The 20,455-nt window shown below is 39.3% G+C and overlaps 1 protein-coding gene across 1 annotated transcript in view; it reads left to right on the top strand.

The window, feature by feature from the left end:
- Cntnap4 (contactin associated protein family member 4) overlaps positions 1-20,455 on the top strand; it is a 282,485-nt gene that overhangs the window by 137,539 nt on the left and 124,491 nt on the right. The window contains exon 4 of the mRNA XM_006974070.4: positions 14,930-15,077. Within this exon, the coding sequence (XP_006974132.1) occupies positions 14,930-15,077 (148 nt within the window). The remainder of the gene's footprint in view (positions 1-14,929; positions 15,078-20,455) is intronic.

A 20,455-nucleotide genomic window follows, 5' to 3' on the forward strand; every position in this document is an offset into this window, starting at 1 on the left:
TACAGGGAGCTTGGAGACAGAGAACACTGGAGGAGCTCAAAGTTTCAACCAGACTAGAGGACGAGATTTTGTGACCTGTGGAGCAGAATGGTGACTCTTATTAATAAGTCATCATACATTTCAAAATTGCAGAAAGAATGGATTTTCAGTATACTAACTACAAAAAAATGACAATTACACGATACAATGAGTTTGTTAATTAGTTTGAATTATTTTATAATACAAACATGTATCAGAACATAACTCTGTACTCAAGAAGTACATACAACTCTTACTTGTCAATTAAATTTTGTTTCTCTCAAATCCACCCCCTCCCCTGAATTTCTCAAACAACAAAAACATTTTTAAAAGAAAAAAATGAGATAAAAGTTTCTTCTGTGTAGCCCAGGCTGGTGTTGAACTGACCCCTCTGTCACTTTCCCCCTCTTAAGTGCTAGGATTACAGGTGTGTACACCATGCCCACATATTTGTGAAGAGGCTGTCTCCTGGATCCCAATGTTTCAATGGGTAGGTGGGGAGTGTGAGAATTCTAAGGAGTGGTGGATGCTTTATGGTTTTTATCCTTAATTTCTTTTTATGCAAAAGGGATGAAGATGATATTAGGGCTTTGTTTGTTTTGGGATTAGTGATGGTTGGTGTTTGAACAAAAGAAGTTGTTGTAAAGATGAAAGAGTTTCTGTGAACATGAAATAAATGAGCTTGTATCATTGTGTGGAGTAGAGCATTTCCCAAATCGCAGAGACCTTAGCATTAAAAATGGAGCACATGCACTCAAACATTAAGTGCTCTGTAGTTTTTGGTTCCATTTATCTGCATCAAGTTACCCATGGGTATGTGAGACATTTCCTGGTCTATTGTTTTATTATACCTGGCAGTGTTTCAAAGGCAATGCAACTAGGCAGGTGCTATTATTGATTGAAATAAAAATTTGCACCACTCTCTCTAACTCTATGTTGACTGTGTGCATTTAATCACCCTCAGCTCCCTGAGGACAAATGTGTTTATCTCTTTCGTGATGAATAAGCTAAGAAAGACTATATGATTTTGGTCTCCACTTACATTATTACTAGATAAAGTGGATTCTCTTCTGACTTTCAGATTGTGAAACTCCAACTGTATGACTAAGCTGTAAAGCATTTGAAGGTCAATGAATCTAAGATAATACAGAATTATGTTTATTTGTGTGTGTATGTGTACACACTTGCATGCATACATGCACATGTAGATGAGCCTGGGAGCATGTGCTGCAGCATGTATGGTGGAGGTCAGAGGCCAAATCCCAGGAGTCAGTTCTCTCCTACCTTAAAACACTCCAGTTTTAAGGTGATCTGATGCAATCCTCCGGCTTTCATGGGCATCAGGCATATACATGGTACACATACAGACATACAGACAAAACACTCATATGTATAAAATAAATAAATCTAAAAACAAACAAAAACCCCTCATGTCATTATGCTTGGTGACAAGTACCTTGATACAATAAGCTGTCTCACTGGCCCCAGAATTGTATTTTTGTCTGTGCATTTCAGAAATATTGGATGAGATTTAATGTTAGAGGCAACATTAAATGGGAGTACTGTAGAAGCCACTCATCTTTGTATTTGTGAAGTCTCAATGCTGTAATTAGACATACACCAAAGTTCACCTATGGGACCTGCAAGATGACTTAGTGGGTAAAGGTGCTTGTCCCCAAGCCTGATGCCCTGAGTTCAATCCTAGGAAAGAACAAACTCTCCCAAGTTCTTTGACCTCTCCATGTACACCATGGCATGAGTTCTCTAACTCCATAGTAAATATGTGTAAGAAATTGTTTCTTCTAGCTTCTCTTAGGGTCTAGGTTATAAAAGGTATAGTTTGGGATTTACAAGATGATACAGTCATCACCAGCTAAGTGATATATATATATATATACATATATATATACATATATATATAATTTAATGTATATCACAATATAAAACCTATATTGAACATTGTACACATTAAAAGCATAATTAATAAATATTAAATAGCATCTGGTTTCAAGGCTGAAATCAAGCCATTCTCTAAGGGGGAAGGGTGATGTAGAGATGTCCTATTTAGGACTGAGCCTTCCATAGTTTCTTCTTCTCTACATGTTGATTAGTTGTGGGTCTCTGCTAATTGCCTTATAATATGAGAAGAAGCTTCTCTCATGAGGGCTGATAGATGCATTGATATATAGGTATAGCAATAAGTCATTAGGAGTTATTTTTTGTTGCATTAGTAGTTGTTTTAATATTGTGTATATCTAGCAGAATAATAGTATTAGATTAACTAACTCCAATTTTTCAAATTAAGTATAGTAAAGCAGGCAGTTTATTTTAATCTTCCTGGAAAGATCACTTGAGTTTGAGTCTTTCTAAGAAACATATTGAAGTTTCCACTTGGGAAAATGATCGGTAATGGCTTTAATAAGTAAATGATGTCTTGAAGGGCTCTGAGAACTAATCAATATATTAGAATGTTGGTATAAAAATGTTTGTAGAATGTCAAGGTGAGTGAGGAACAATTCACTTTAAATCTCATGATCTTCTTGGGAGGGGTTCAGTTGTCTGCCCTCAGCACTCCACAATAGTTATTTTAATGATAATGGTCACAGAATGTCATTATGCTTTGTAATATTAATGATAAAATGAAAGATGTTAATGGGGTTCCTTGTGGTACAAAGAATGATAAATTATATGATATCTAAAATCCAAGGTTGAAAAGCATTTCTCTTAACATTCTTAATGACCTACAGACAAGGACAAAAGGGAAAAATGCAATGTATTCCCCCTGAGTATTTAGATAAATACAATTTATGCAAATGTTAAATATTTGTCATTTTCACTGAACTATTTGCTTTCCTTTTACTTTTCTTATTAAAAATTATTTTTTTTATACAGTAGATTTTGGTCATGTTTTCCCCTCCCCAGCTCTTCCCAGACTCTTCCCAATTTTCTACCCACCCAACTCTATGTTCTCTCTCTCTCTTTCTCAACAAACAAAGAAACAAAAAATGAAAATTAAACTATCAATAAAATAGTAAGACAGAAACAAAACACAACAACTACACACATCCATGGAGTTCATTTTATGTTGGCCAACTACTCTTGGGCATGGAGCTTGCCCTATAGTGTGGCTGATATAGTCAATGACACTGCATTGGAGAAAATGGATTTTTTTTTTGCCAACAGTTTTTAATTGCAGATAGCTTCTTGGTTAAGGGTGGGATGCCACATCTATTTCCCCATCTCAGTTCTGGAACCCCATCTGGTTTGTGATTTTTTTTGCTGTAAGATATTTTGCAGATACTGTAGTTTAAAGATTTGAAAATTCTCAACCTGTGAATTTTCAACATATTGGAGTTTTATCAAATACTCTTTCTGCATCTGTTGGTAACACCGTATTTTCTTTTTTGTGATTAATTAGATCTAATAATTTAAATATGACAACAGTCCTTGCATTTTGAGAATAAACTTATTTCAAGTATGATTTATTTTCTTTTATTCTGTATTATTTTTTTCTAGACTCATTTTGTTACTACTTTTTAAGGATTGTAGAAGCTATGTTCAAGAGTGATAATTGAGTTTTATTTTTCTTTTTGTAAGTCTACTGTCAAATTTTGATATCATTTGTACTGTCTTTAGAAAACAAGTTTTTTTTTAAGTCTCTACTTCTGACTTCTTTGCAAGTATTTTCTTTTGCAGTTGCCTTTCTTTGTATTGAATGTATTATGATTCATTGTTGCTTTATTTTGAGTTGATTCTCATTCTCCAGCCTCCTTGGGGCTGTAGTGGTGTCTGTTCTGGATGTTGGAGAGTTGTCCAGGATTATTTTAGCTGTTCCTTTTTCTTCATTGTTCTCTTCCTTCTGATACTCCACTGCTACAAACATTGAAACTTTCATAATTGCCCCAGATGTTTGGGGAATTCTCCCCTGATTTTGTTCTTTTCTTATATTGTAGTTTGGGAAGTTAATATTTCCTTATCTTCCAGCTCACTGAGTTTTTTATTTCTTTTTCTTTTTTTCTTTTTTTTGCTACGGTGAATGAATTGATGTATCCTTCAGACGGCATTGTTCTCTGTAATAGTACTTTTTCCACTTTGAGCTTTTCCTCTTTTTTTTTAAGAGTTTGCATCTTTCTGCTCACGTGACCCCTATGTCCTGGCATGCTGATCACCTTTTTCAGTTATAGCCTTTAACACTGATCATAGAATTCCATTATCTGTGCTGTGGATGATTCTGGTTTTGTTTTAGGTAATTATTTCGCCTTAGCAGATTTTGTTCCATTGGCTCTGTGCATAGCTGTCTGGTGTTTTTGCTGAAAGCAGTCAAGGCTGTGTTCACCATCAGGTCATAGTGTGTGTGAGGACTGATAGTATCATGCTAGGGATTCAGGTATGTCTAATGTTTGCACCAAGTGCCCTGGGTGCCAAACAGTTGGCTTCAAATTCAATGCATTTGCTTCTGTCTCACCTTTTGACTTTGGGATCCTCCCTAGAGATGGCCAGTTGTTAACTATATTGTACTAGGGTCTTGGATGACAGCATGTGCAGGAGGGGTCATGTTGTATGCCCTTCCTCCTAAATTCTATCCCTCCAAATACCTTTGTCTCAGAGCACAACCTTCATCTGGGGTTCTCTAGTCCTCCACTCTTCCTCCTCTGTGGTGCTGAGTTTTCAGGAAGCCCTGTTGCTGTTAACTTCTTTCCCATGGGTGAGGCCAGAAGGGTTGGGAGTTTGGAAGGGCTGAAGGAGCCTCTCTAGTTGGAACAGTATCTGGAAAAACATTTGGCCCAGGGAATTAATTGTCTTTTGTTGTGGAGGAATCAGTGATTATTGTCTCTTTCCCCTGCTAACCCAGGCTCTCAGAGACTCTGATAGAAAGTCTGAAAGGGGTTTTGAGATATGAAGGGCTCATAAATGTGATCCTCAGGAAGTTTTACTCATCTGATACTAGCTATTCACTCTCCAGCAATTCATCAGAATTTTCATGAGCATCAATACTGGCTCAGGGGGCCAGACATTTTGGTTCCAAGTAGACATATCTCAGTCTTTGACTGATCATGTCTCTCTGCATTTCAGGGTGGTGGTTTTTCATGTGAGTCAGTCAGTGCAAGTGGCTTCAACAAATTATCAATAGGAACTCATTTCTTATGGTCCCAGAAGTTGTCAAGGTATACCTTAGGTCAAAGGATTGACTGATATGGTTCTAGGTTGGGGTTTGTGATAGCTACTTATCATTATCATCTTGACAGGATTGGAATCATCCAGGAGATATACCTCTGTGTGTGTTGTGATGGTGTTCTCAGAGAGGTTTAATTGAGAAGGAAAGAGAATCATGAATAAGGGTGGTACAATCCTGTGGTTTGGAGCAGTGGTTCTCAGTATTTCTAATGCTGTGACCCTTTAACACAGTTTCTCATGTTGTAATGACCCCTGATCATGAAATTATTTTGTTGTTGCTTTATAACTGTAATTTTGCTATTGTTATGAATTGTATTGTAAATATCTGAAATGCAGTATGGTCTTAGGTGACCCTTGTGAAAGGGTCTTCAACTCCTCAAGGGGTCATGACCCATAAGTTGACAACCACTGGTCTAGAGTCCCAGCTTGATTAAAAACAAGAACTAGAAGGAGAAAATGAGCGAGCACCAGAATTTATCTCCTTCTTAACTATGAATGCTGTGTGATTCTCCACCTCATGCTCCTGCAGTGTGTGTATGTGTGTGTACACACATGTGCTCATGTGTATGTGGGTATACATGTGCTGACGTGTCTGTGTCTGTGTCAGTGTGTTTTCAGGACAGTAAATTTTCCTGTAAGAATAATCATTCGTTCTGTTAAAGATTTTCTCATGTGTGCAAGATATTAAATGAGAAAAACTGAACAGGTAATTAGAGGCCTACAAGCTGTCTTTCTATCCATTTCTGCTGGCAGCAAGAGGCACTAAACCTGACTGAGTACTTTGTTACAATTTCAATTGATAAAAGGGAAAATTTTACATTTAAAAGTTATTATTTAAAATTTTTCCTATGATGTACTTTGATCATATTTTTTCTCCTCTCCCAGTTCCTACCAGATCTTCTTCACCTACCTACCAATCCACCACCCTACCTCATGCTAGCTGACTCTCTCTCTGGGTCTTTCTTTCCAAACAAACAACCCAAAATGGAAACATTATTCTTGATCCTAGGATTGTCCATTTCCATCTCTCTGTACCTAAATTATAGGCCTTTAATTTCTGACACAAAATCTCTGGAGGCTCAAAATGTATTAATTTCCTTCAGGGTTCTAAAATTAACATTTTACTTACAATCTCATGAGTTAAAAATGTTGTCTCAGCTTTTATTTCTCTTCCTCAGGAATCCTTTGCTCATTAATATTATTACTATTTTGAGTTTTCTTCTATCATAGTATGAATATTTATTTCTATACTTTTAGCTCAACCTCTGTTTTTGTTGTTGTTGTTTGTTTGCTTTTATTTTGGGTTTTGTCCAGAATTTGCTAGTCTAGTGCTATAATAGCATGTATGTCACATCCTTTTAGACTCTTAGACCACCATTACTGTGTATGCATAAAAACAAAGGAATTACATTCACATTGAAAATTGAGTCATCTCACTTTTTTTGTAGCTGTGGTTATGATGTCTTCTTTGACAAATGTTTGCAAGTTTTTCTTATCTGGGTTCATGTTGGCAAATCCCTCGTTTTTCAGTAGTTTTTTTTTTCTTTGCTTTTCTTTTGCACTTTCCAACACTAAAGGACCTCTTGGGAGACACATTTAGTCAAGATTTATAACTGACATCAAATAAAGAAGAGATTTTTATTTGACAGCCTGTGGCCATGATTTAGCCAGTGTCTCTGTGTTAACCGACAATGGCAAAATAAGTTGCATTTGGAAACAGGTCGCGTGTAGGTCAGACATAGGTCACTGGAATTCTCGTAATAAATGAGATCAATAATGACAAGGGGATTCTCATGTTTGCCTGTCTGCTTGTTGTGTTGAATTTCTACTATTGCTGCTGTTTATTTTGGCTGCAGTTGGATCAATTTATTTGCAGTCTGAGTCTACCATGTAACTATGTATAACTGGTCTGTTTCTGATTTATGACAATGACGTTTCATGGCTCCCTATCAATTGCCACAGGCAAGAATTTCTTAAACATCTTGGCTTTTATACATGGCTTGTTCAATTAATATTTGCAGAAGAAATTAGTGCCGTCGTACCTCACCATAAACTTTAGAATCACTTAGGAAATTCTTTAAAATCATGTGAAAATTTTTAATTCATTACCTCATGAGTTATGTTGGCTGCATATATTTTTTCAGTACTGAATATCAGACCCAAGGCCTTGCACATGCTAGGCAAGCACTATATCACTGAGCCACATCCCATCATGGTTTTGTAAGTTGCCTATGAACATCACATGGAGTATGGAAGTCAACGAGTCAACCAGAAAAGAAAGTGCAATTAAGCTTTCGATTTTTATTACATAAACGTAAATTTTACTTCTAGATGTTTTCATATTTAATGACATCATGATATAGCACTCTATATCTCTGAGGGATTACTGTTTATATGCAAGAGTCTCTTGAACTGTGTCTCTTGTTTTTATCCTTCTCCAGTAGATTGGAGAAAAGGTAAAGCTTAATAGACTCTTATTCTGTTCTATGCCATTCAGTGGCTAGAGCTGAGTCCCAGCACAGCCATAATCTAAGTGGCATTATTCTCAGATGTATGAAATATTTCAAATATGAACATGAGAAAGAGGAAAACACTTTAGAAAATAGATCCCACTTCCTCCAGGGTAGGTGTTTGGCGTCCCCGTTCTGCTAGAGTGAAGCCTTTTGATGACTTCGCTAAATTATGAGCTTTGGAGTCAGAGCAGCCTGGAATTAAATTCTTACTTAGGCACTTCCTAGCTGTGTGACTCTGGATGCCTAACCTCTATAATTTTCATTTTCCTCAGTTGTAAAGTGGGTACAAAAATAACTACTTCTCAGGGTTGTCACCAATATTAAAGCTGCATAAAATGCTTCAGCTGTGTCCTACCCTGAGTGACAAATTTTCATGCTGAAGACATTTAAATTGATAATGCAGAACACAGTTGCTTCGTGCTGTAATCTGGATGCTTGCCTTCACCAAGCTTTGCATGTTGAAATCCTAATCTTTAAGGCAGTGGCATTCAGTGGGAAGGGCCTGTTGGGAAGTGATTAGGTCTAGGGTGTTCATGGCAGTGGAATCAGTGCTTTTATGAAAGGCACTTGGGTGCCATGGGAGGTCCTTTGTCTTTTCTAGAATGTGAGCAGAAAGGTAGGAGTCTACGAGTGAGGAAGTGCCCCTCACTGACAGTGAATCTGCTAGTCTTGACCTTGGACTTTTTAGGGTCTAGAACCAGAATGATGGGAAAGATACTTTAAAAATTCTTTGATAGTTTCCTATATGTACATAATGGATTTTAGTCACTTTCATCCTTATTTGCCCCTCTTATCCCTTTTGCTCTTCCACTGAAACATTTCTTTTCCCCAACAAGCCCTTGCCCTGCTTTCCAGTCTTCTTTCTGCCAGTGTGACCCACTGAGTCTAGAGTTGCCTGGGTGGGCCTGGGCAGGGTGTTACTTACTGGAGTATAGGCAACTTGTCGGTGGCTACAACACTGAAGAAAATGACAACCCCTCTCCCAGCAACTATTAACTTCTAATATTCCCTGAGGGAGGGGTGGAGCCTCAGGCACTTCCCCCATCCATGATGAATTCTTGATGGGCAGCACCTTGTATACCTGCTGTGCAGGACAGCACAGCTGCAATAGAGTTCAGGAATGATGAACGTGTTGTATCCAGAGGATGTATTTTTGCTGTGTATTCCTCTTTCTTCTGGCTCGAGCATTCTTTCTGTTTAATATTTCAAAACACTCCCTGAGCTTTTGGGTAGGTGGTCTAGATATGGCATTTAGAGACAATCACTTAAGCATTGCATAGTCGAGGCATTTTGGCCAGTTATTGGTTTCTGTATTAACTGATGAGCACTATAATGAGAACCTTCTCTGATGAAGGCTGAGTGCGGCACCAATCTAGGGATACAAACAGGAGCATTTAGAAGACAGTTTGACATCATGACCATTTAGGAAAAAAAATAGCAGGAGGTTCTCCCTTAGTGCCTCTGACTTACAGAACTGGGCATGAATTCCCTCCTGGGGAGCAGGCCCTGAGTGAACACAAAGCCTCCAAAACAGACTTGGTTAATTTCCTGGGCTTATGCTAGTTTGTGAGTAGAGCCCAGTGGAATAGACATCACTTATTATTCTTCTTAACCCTCCTAGACCCTTCTACATTCTTTTTGTTCTCGGAAAAACTTGTGAGATAAAATAGAGAGGGGGAAAGAGCAGGACTTCTCTCTGTACTAAGAGGGTCGGAGACTGCAGTCTGAGATTTAGCTTGGCAAAAACATTAACTGCTTTTCTTTTCACTGTTACCAAACGCCTGACAAGGTAACTAACTCAAGGGGGGAGATTTGATTTGGCTTATGGGTTGAGGGACGTGGTTGTAATCAGGGGAAGCTATGGCTCCAGGCAGTTCTGTGGCAGAGGAAGCCAGTGGCATCTGCTTGCTCACATCTCAACTGATCAGAAAGAGAGACATGGCTGAGGCAGGACTGTGCTGTAGACTTGAAGGTCCACAAGCCTCTGAATAATCACTTCCCCCACAGAGTCCCCATCTCTAAAACCTTTTACTATATGGAACAGGTGGACTAGGGAACAAGTGTTCAAACCAGGAGCCTGAAGGAGACATTTCATATTCTGATCACAAAAGCATGCATTTGAAATGGAGACTCTGGCCCCTCCCATAGCTCTCACCTGTGAGGTGGGAAAAGGAACTTCCTGAATTTCTAAAGTGCACCTCATGGAGTCTGACTACAAACCAAACTCTTGAAAGGACAGAATAAATTTGTTCAGGTAACACATTTTTTTTTGAAGAAGAAGTAAAGAGAAAGGAGAAATGTAACTAAAATACAATCTCAAGAATTAAAAAAAAGGAAAAGAGAGAGAAAAAGACATTTAAATTCAAGTATTTCTTTCTGGTACCTAGATCCAAGTACTTGGAGGCTGAGGCGGGAGGATACTGAGTTTGAGGCCAGCCTTGGCTACATAGTGAGCTCCAGTCCTTCTCAAAGAAGAAAACAAACCAACAAAGAAATTTCTTTTTCTTTAATATGGAATTTTGATGGTATACAAATAGACGGGTTTTTTTCCATACAGATTGAAGAGTGTCTCCTAGGCAAAGAAGATGCATTTAACACCTGAAAATGGGCCTCGAAACTTTCCTTTACTGTAATACTGTAATGCAGGATCAATCCTGCACCTTCACAGATGTTCTGAAAACTTCCTCTGTAAGCATTGAATCTAAAACTGAATCTTGGTTATTTGGGGATTTAAAAAAGGTAAACAGATCGGGCAACAGAAAGCAAATACTGTCAGTCTGTTTTTGATGAGAGAAATAGTAATGCTATATTTTTCCAAATGACTTTGCAGTGGAAAGATTTTTAAGGTGTCCGAGTGTTCTAAATAATGCTTCCACCAGCCACTCCATTGCCTATACTTCCTATAGCAATGTCTTAATTTTAAAAAGAATTATAGAAAGAATGACAGCTTACTTAAAAAGCCCAGGTTGTACTATCTTCAATATTACAATTTTGTAAGAGAACTGAAGATATTTGTATTATGTATGTAAATTATATATCTTATATTTACACTCTGTTTAAAAATTTAAATAACCTATAAGTGAATCAGGTAAAAAAACCAAACACTGCCATCCACATAAGTTCCCATGCCGTTTACCCATCTGTTATCACTGTCAATAGGAGAATCTTTTTCTCTAGTCCCTTAAGAACCTGCAGTCCTTGTAGTGCATCTCTCTGAATGTGTGAAATTCTATTAATTTTGGGGGGAAATGTGATATCTTTTGGAAGGTCATCTAATTAACCATCCACCTGTTCACTTGGAAAGGGATTATAATTACAGATTACATTAGTCTGCCAGTGGCACCCAGGAACTAGAATCAAAGGTATGAGATAAGCTGATAGACAGCACGTAGAATCTGGTATCTGGAAACCAGGCTCTCAGCCCTGGCTGCACATTACCTTGAAAGCTTGTTCAGATGCACATGCATCTGTGCACACCAGTGTGTAAATGTATATGTACCTAGGGTATGCATAACTTATGAATATATGGGTGTGCATATACATACCAATGCCCAGAGTCTTCATGATACTTCCATATACATGTGTTCATATACAGGGTCATCATAACAGATGCATATACATATGTTCACATACACACATATACCAATGCCTAGTGTCTGTGTGACATGTGCATATACATGTGTGCACATGCATATGCATACTCACACAGACACAGACACATGCACTTACTACCCCCCCATACACACACACACACACACACACACACACACACACACACACACACACCCACCAATGCCTGGGGGTCTGCACTGAAAATTTTAACAAGTAGTTCATGTGCCCTGCCTTGACCATCCTAAAAGAAAAATTAGACTACATGGGCATCCAATTTTCAGGCAGGTGCTCATGACCTGCACAGAAATGGAAACCACTGTAGTGTAGAGATAAGGGAGAATGGGGCTTTTGCTAGTGTGATAATCTTTCCTAATCCTTAGTGAAATATTTTGACCAATGAAACAGGAAATGGTGGAACTTTCTAAAACAGCTTGACAGTCAGAGTCCAAGGATTGTGGGGTTAAACTGTGTTCTACTTACGTTCTGGGAGACAGCACCAGCCCAGGCAGGGTCTCTTCAAAACAACAGCTGTAACCTACTAGGACGATGATGAGTGAGGGAAGAACATTTCTGTGATCTAGTACGTCTGAGACATGCTGGATCATTCCATGTCATAAGCGACATAGCACATGGTCTTGTTAGGTTTGGCCGTACTCTGAGAGGTCCAGTAATTGAGAAGCCTGGTGACCTTTGTTTAATTTTGTTTTCAAGCCTGGTTGTCCTCAGATATAAATGTCCAGGTGTCTTGCTGAGAGCCACTTTGAGCCAGTCAGGGATTTCACTGTTGTAGCTGCAGGCTAGTTAAAGTCCATGCTTTCTTTAGTGGAGTACTCTACTCCTGCTAATAGGGTAAGATAAATAAAACCGAAAATTAGTAAGCAGGGGAAGACCCTCCCTCCTGCAAATGATGAGAAACAGGAAGAAAGTAAAATGGAAGATCCGATGTGGGAGACCTTGGAAGCTGTGACCAAGAGACATTCTGTCTCAGGTGGATGCTGTATAGATAGACAAGACTTGACGAGAGGAAGTAGCTGTACACAGTTGCCTGCCATGCGAAGGCCTTAACCAAGATTGAGTCAGGCCTTTGCAAGGAGACTCCATGGGGCTACATCCCAGTTGTGGTTGTCACACTTGTTGAGGAGTTTGGGCTTTGTCTGAGAGGTAAAGAAAGCAGGGTGAGGAGGTACTGTAATTCTGTCCAAATATTACTGACTGATCACTGGGGAAAGCATTGAGAGTGGGGGTGGGAGTCCAGTTCCCACCTTTTGAAGGGTTCTTAGGTGGAGGAGAGAGGAATTAGGAAATGACCTAGACCACAAGAAGAAAGACAGAAGCACAGGATAGCTTTGGGAGGGCCTGGTTCAATACCCACTAGCCCCATCCTTTATTGAAAAGGGCTTTTTTTTTTTTTTTGCTAAGGGAAGAGGCAAAAGAGCTCCCCCTTGCAAGGTTGAAGCACACTGTACAGCCAAGTGTAGAACCTTCCAAACACCTGGTAAACTCGCCCATGATCAAACCACCCCGTTACGCAGCCCTGCTGGGTAAAGCAAGCCAAGAGTCTCTGACCCTGAGTAAGTTCTCACTAGGAAACCTCTGTGGGTCTCCACAAGTGGGGGTGTGAATGGAGGCAGGAAAGAGAAGAATGGAAGGTCCAAGAACAGGCTTTGATGATAGTTCTGATGAGAGCATGCTTTGTGGAACTGGGTGGTCTAGGAGGGATGGTAAGACACGCTATGTTAGTTGCTTTTCTTACAGTTGTGACCAAATACCCATCAAGAATTAAGTGAGGGGAAGAGTTTACTTTTGGTTTATGATTTGAGAGTAACTCCATCATAGAGGGGAAGCCATGGCAGCCAGAGCCTTGGTCAGGAAGCAAAGACGGACGAATGAGCAGCTTGCTTTTCCCATTTCCTGTTTTTATTCAGTCAAGGATCCCAGTCCACTGGAGGTATCACCCATATTCTGGGTCAATCCTACTTTTCGGAAACCCTGTCATAGAAGAACCCCCCCAATTTTTTTCGTTCCTGGGTTCCAAAGACAGTCAACTAGATGGTGAAGATTGAAGACCACAGTACCCAGATTTCAGATTTAATTTGCAGGTAGCTAATCTGTACATCTGTGGAAATGATCACAGCATGGCAGCCTGAAAACTGGGTGAATGGGATACTGACGAAGCAGGAGGATATGAAATGATTGCTAAGGGAACCAAATTAAGTTGATTTTTAAACATGCAATACTCTCTTTATAATGAATCAGAAATTATTTTGGTAAGTACTAGTACCAAGTAGTAATCATGGAACCAGCTGCCTGCATCTTAGCATTTGTACCTGGTCCTTTATTGATTGACATTAGGAAGGCCAGTCATCATGAGCATGCATCTGAAACAGCATCATTCCTATGTCTTTCCCACATAAACCAAGTGTGACAGTGTTAAAAAATAAGTAGGAGGAGAATGAAGGAGAAGGTAAGGAGTGTTGGAGGAGACAGGTGGAGAAGAAATAAAGATGAAATGTAAACAACTTCTCTTTCATGCTGATTTCTCCATATGTGAAGTCCCATGTTAGGGAAGATAAAAATGGCCCAGGCCGAAGATAGGACTTAGAATTTAAGAGTACTTGCTACTCTTGCAGATGTCCCCGTCTATGGTTCCCAGCACCCATATGGAATCTCACAATGGTAATTCCAGTTTCAGAGGATTCAGTTTCCTCTTCTGCTCTTCCCAGGCACCAGACATGTACATGGCTTGCATACATGCATACACATAAAATAAAAAAATAAGTAAGTCTTTAAAAATGTTTTAAGAAGTGGCTAAGACATTGAGTTCTGTGTATGTTTGCGGGCAAGCTCTACATTGGCGAATGAGCCCTAATACTGTGGAAGGAACCAGCACGGGCTCACTCAGTGTAATGGTTTTGCAGACGCCAGAGATTTTTTTCCCACCTTTTTGACCTTTAATTTCCTCATCTGCAATTTGACTGTGCTGGCTTAGCATCATTCCAAAGGTCTCTCTAGTTTTCCGGGGCCAGAGTCTGTAAGTCTAATCACAGGTCTTTCCAAATTCTCATCGCTTCCAGTTCCTCTTTACAGCTCTGGACGTGTATGAGGCAGTGTGCTGATGAAGCTGAGCAGCTGGGAGAGGGAGCCTGGTTCCTACTTGGGGGAGGCTTTTGTTTATGCTAATGAGGGAGCTGAGAAAGTGCAATAGCTGAAGCAGGTGAGCAATTTCTTTGCTGAATCAGGTAATAGTTTTTCAATACTGAGAGATTATTTTCTCGGCTTTTCCATGCTGTTTGCAGTGCTGGCAGCCGCAGGCACGCACGCTTTTACATTTAATCTGTGTTTTGCAGAAGCAATTTTTATTGAGGGTATCATAGTTGAAAGCTGATTTAATGGGTATGATGTAATTTAAAACTTCTCTAATACAAAGAAAAGTAGGTAACAGTCACTTCTGTGGATGGAGAGACAAAACCCAAAACCGTTCATCTGATTTCCTTAAAGTGGCACTTTTCACAGGAGAAAAGGTAAAGGCTGGGTGTGCACACAGATAGTCATTACAGGCGACACTGGCAGTCTCCAGATACCCTGAGTTCCTTCTTTCCCTTTTCTTCCAGGGTTTTGCTGGAAACTCGAATGCAGACAGCGTTGTGTACTATAGACTCCAGCCTTCAATCAAAGCCAGGTTTCTGCGCTTCATCCCTCTAGAATGGAACCCCAAGGGCAGAATTGGAATGCGAATTGAGGTGTTCGGGTGTGCATACCGTAAGTGTTTTGTTTACCCAGCACATTGAAACAGATATCAAAGAAGGTGCTTGAAAAGCCACACTGCACACTGAAATAAATCAACTTTGTAGGTATGAAAAGAGACGGCAGCCAGGAATGATTTTAGTGGGAAGCCATTCATGTGACCACACATGCCAATATTTACAGGAGCATTTAACTTTAACATCTAACTCAGAGATGAAGTGTGTGTATGCTTTCTCTCTTCCCATTGTGTGCTTGTGCATGTGTGTGTGTGCACGTGCGCGTGAGAGAGAGAGATAGAGATAGAGAGATAGAGAGATAGAGAGAGAGAGAGAGAGAGAGAGAGAGAGAGAGAGAGAGAGAGAGAGAGAGAGAGAGAGAGATTGCTCTTTATCTTATCTCTCACTGATCTGGAGCTCATTGCTTCTGCTGTTGGCTGACCAGTGTGATTCAGGGATAGGCTTGTCTTTATTCCCCATCCCAACCCACCCCCAGTGCTGGGATTACAAGGCTGGTACCATTGGGCCTCTCTTTTTATGTGGGTGCTAGAGACGTCAACTGAGCTACCTCTCCAGCCCCTTAAGTCCTTCTTTATAGGCATTGCACAAAGCAGTTTATGGTTTTGCAAAAGCATCGGTGTGTGTGTGTGTGTGTGTGTGTGTGTGTGTGTGTGTGTGTGTGTGTGTTTGTGTGTGTGTACCCATTTCTTATAAAACTATCATTATTAAGTAGGTCTGAGTATTCAATTGCATCTCCCTCAGTGGGTTACTTAAAGCTTCATGTCAGTACCCTGATGTTAAGAAAAGAGACAACAGTCCATCTAGTATGACCAGCCAGCTGTTATGAAAGCTGAGTATTTTTCTCTCTAGACTAAAATAATATGCCAAGGAATTCATTTTTAAATGTGCCATGCCCTCAGCATAAATTAAAAGAGACAACCAAGACCTCTGCCAGAATATAAAATGTGTTTGAAATATCTTCACATTAAAAAAAGGCAGAAACCACAGATTTCACTGTCTCCCCCTAATGAGGCATTTTATTACATGTTCTTGTGGGGAAGGGACCTAAGAGTTATTGATAGTCCACCTCAAGCCATACTGCCCTGGTAGGGGCTCTGTTATGATGGAGCAGTGAGTTGGTTAACATGGTCTACAGTAATCAGACAAACAATCTGAGGTTTCAGAAGATTCAGACATCGACCCAATGTCTTACCATTAATACATGGGAAACTCCAGAATAAGAACTCAGGACTGTTCAATTTTACTGCATCATCATCCCTCAAGCAAACATGTATTTACTAATTATTTAGCCACCAAAGTTTTCTTATTTCATATGTCGTCTATCACTTTAGGATACTATCCTGGTTAGGTTCTGCCTCCCTTTCCCAACAGAAAAGAAAAACAAAGGTCATTAAAGAAGTCAGATGACTTGATGAAGTCGTTGAAGATTTTTATAGTTACTTTAATTGTGTGTCTATGTGTAGGTATGTGTACATGTGTGCAGGTGCCCATGGAGGTCAGAAGAGGGCATCAGGTTCCCTAGAGCCTGAGGTACAGGCAGCTGTGAACTGACTAATGTGGGTTCTGGGGACAGAACTCGGTTTCTCTGGAAGAGCAGTTTGTACTCTTAGTTGGTAGGCCATCTCTCCAGACCATTGATGAAGTTTTAAAAACTGGGCCAGGCCAAGAGATCATATTGTATAGACTGCCTAGAGCTCCTGGTATATTTTAATGATGTTCCTAGTATCCAATGCCATCATCAATCAACATTTTTTTCCTTCAGGCCCCTATAACAATTATAATGATGTCTGATGGGACAGTAATTCAATTAGCAACCACACCAATACCAATATTAATAGCATTAGTATTTCTAATTCTAAAAATAGAAGAACTTGCCTGAGTGCTTACTATATGCACTGGGTGTTTCTTTGTGTGTATGTGGAACATGTGTATGTGTTTTTGTGTATGCTTATGTATGTGTGGGTGCATGTGTGGAGGCCAGAGGTTGGTACCAGGGCTCTTTCTCAATCACTCTTTTTTTTTTGAGGCCAGTCTTTCACTGAACCTGGAGTTCACTGATTCCTCTAGACTGCTTTTGTAGGGAGCCCATAGATTCTTCCATGTCTGCCTTCTGAGTGTTAGAACTATAGGCATATGGCATTGTGGCTGGCTTTTCTTGTGGGTGCTGGGAATCTGAACTGAGTTATCCAATTTATTGAGTGCTTCTTACAGACACTGTATAAAGACATTCATGACATCTCAAAGGGACCCAGGTAATTATGATAAGATAGTGCCTCTATTTTCCATTTCATAAAGGAGAACTAAAGCTTGGGATGACTGACTTGCTCAGGCTGCACAGACAGGAAGTGGCAAAGCTGGGTTTGCAGCCAAGTCTCCTAGAGACTGGGACTCAAGCTCTTGCTCCCTGCAGCTGCTGGACCACACAGCTGAGTTCCAGGGTAGCCTTCTTCTTACCATCTGCCCAGCTGGACTGGTGGCTTTCTTGGCTTCCACAGTACAGCTTAGCTGCTCTTGGTATGTTTGTTTCTCATTTCATTATTTTCAGACCTGGAAAAAAAATCACCCTTTGAAAAATAGCCTACCCTAATCAAGTTGTAGAAGCCAGAACTTGGACAAATAGTCTTATTTCTATCATTATTATTATTATTACAGCACCTGATATGCACTAGACAATTGCTCTACTATGGGTCCATACCACTAGCCTATGTCTTTAGATGCTGGAGGTTAACTAAACTCATGCATGCGTGGTGGATAAACAAGGGAACAGATATGAGACTATTTTGTATTGACAATTGTATTCTCTATGGAGTGTTCATTTTGCAAAAATATTTTCCACAGCAGAGTAAGAACTGACATTGATTGTGGATACACTGTGACATGGATCATTTTTTAGAGACATTCTAAATAATTCTTACATTTCCCAGGGTAAACTGAGTCTTGGCGAAATGAAGCAATCTGCCCACTTTCAATACTTGATAACTTTGGAGTTTTGCCTGTAAATTCAATGCTATTTTGCTGACACCTAATTATTGCTTGTAATACTGTTCTTTTTGGTGCCATGTGACTCAGGATAACCTAAGTGTTTCCCTACTGTCCTAGGCCCATAACGCTTTGAAATACTCATTTTGTTGTGATTACATTTGATACTTTGAGGAAAAGCACGTTCCCCACCTGCCAATCAGTTTTCTTTTCTCACTGACCCATGATTTCAGTAGTAGTAGATTTTAAGCTCAACTACACAGAGTAAAATGGTATGACAAGAGCCAGTGTAAAATGATAGATACATAGTTTTAAATTATTAAAAGACACAAAGTAATAAGTTTAATGGAAAGGTATTCTTCTAGAGAGCCAGAAATCAACGTAAAATTGGCTTGGATGTACGTGATGTTGAGGAATGGGCTGGATCATATTAATTTTAATCTCTCAATTGAATAATCATCACATTCACATTCTCAAACTATTTATTCCATCATCCTTGCATGAGTATTAATTGATTGCACATGATATCATAAAGCCAACAAGTATTGAACAGTTATTATGAACCAAAGAGCATTATTTATAGGTATTTTCTCATTTAGTTTGAACAGCACATAGAAGTATATACATGAATATCACCATTTTATACAGGAATAGAAGGAGACAAGCAGAATTTTTTACCTAATGAGCCATAGACTTGCTTTCAGTCACTGGGCACAGAAATAATTGGAACCATTGGCTTTTCCCACTTATGAATCCTGGATATTTTCAGCATAAGCAACCAGTTCTTTGATTTTGTTTGCCACTTTTTTTTGAGTGGTGTAGACAAGATCAGACTGCATTTTCTCTAGACATAGGAGGACATTCTCCTACAACATCTATAAATAGGAAGCAATGGTATTTGGGGTGAGGGCAAGGTCTCCCTCCTGGATAACAGTCATGGGATGCACATTCATACCCAGTGAAGCAAGCCTCTTCTGATTGCTTCTTCCCAAGCACACTCACAAAACAAAGTTCCTGGGCAGGCTTTGTCTGTGCTATTCATTCAAGATCAGTAAACATCAAAGTGCCTTACATCTGACATGGAAGAAAGTGGACCACAGACAAATTAGGAACTTTGTCCAAGATCAGACAGCACATGTTAGACCAAGATCTAAAATGAATGACATCACTTTCCAAAATTAGCGCTCTTCTTAATTAACTTGTATCCTGCATTTATTCACAAATAAGTATATACTGACATTTTTCTTGGAGAGAACTTTACTATATATTGGGTATAGAGAAATTCTATAGAATGTCAATAAAGAGACATTCTAAAATAATATATATTTTATTAAGTAAGATAGACAGTGCAATGTTAAAATATATTGTACTCATCAAAGAAAAGTACTGTGGCTTGTGAAATGCTATAGCTTATAAATACGAGGGACAAAGATTGAAGTTAATAATAGAGGTTAATAACAGTATGTTTTGAAATCAAGATGTATTTTCACACAGTAAGCTTGGAGGAGATCCCAGATAGAAGAAATGATTCCACTCAGGCAAATACAGGAAGGAGAGTTGATGGATTGTGGAATGATTAGCTTTAATTGTCAACTTGATAAAACTTAGAATCTCCCATGAAGACAGTTTCAGTGAATAAGTTGTCTATATTGAGCTGGACTGTGGGCATATCTGAGGGGAGGTTGTTTTAATTAAGTCAGTTGATATGGGAAGTGCCAGCCCCTCATAGGAGGCATCTTTCCTTAGGCTAAAGGATGAGTTTGCATTTGTGAATGGTGACTCAGACTGAAATGAAGGTTACAGCTTGAAGGGTTAAATATGTACATAGAAGCAGAATTGGAGGCTTTTGATGTTATCTGTGTAGGACAACTGGTATATTACACTGGAGCAGCAATCCACAAATGGGGAGAAGGTCAGAGTCAGGAGTCTACTGAGGATACTGAAGCATCAGAGCTTGGTCACAGTGTGACAGGATACTGAGTCATTGCATCTGGAAAACTGGAAGGGGTATCATTGACTGGAACAGCGCACCAGAGAATGAATAGCTGTGGAAGAGAACAGAGGGATAATTAATCCTCTTGTTGACTCATTGAGTTTAAGTGCCTGTGAAATATGGAGCCACTCCAAGTCTTTAGGTTGACACTATAGAACTGAAACATACATAAATTTACTTCTTAGTAAATCAAAAAGTGTTCCCCCCTGTGTCACTGCAAATAAAATAACGAAGTGCTAAGTTTCAACAACTACTTGTATCTTGAAAAATTGGAATGCTTCTCTACAATGAGAGCAGACCCTTCATACATTTAATTAATTCATATAATTAATATATTTTATCATAGTGTGTGTGTATGTGTGTGTGTATGTGTGTGTGTGTGTGTGTGTGCACTATTGTGCACA

This window comes from Peromyscus maniculatus, chromosome 5 (assembly GCF_049852395.1).
Source record: "Peromyscus maniculatus bairdii isolate BWxNUB_F1_BW_parent chromosome 5, HU_Pman_BW_mat_3.1, whole genome shotgun sequence".
In the NCBI taxonomy this organism is placed as follows: domain Eukaryota; kingdom Metazoa; phylum Chordata; class Mammalia; order Rodentia; family Cricetidae; genus Peromyscus; species Peromyscus maniculatus.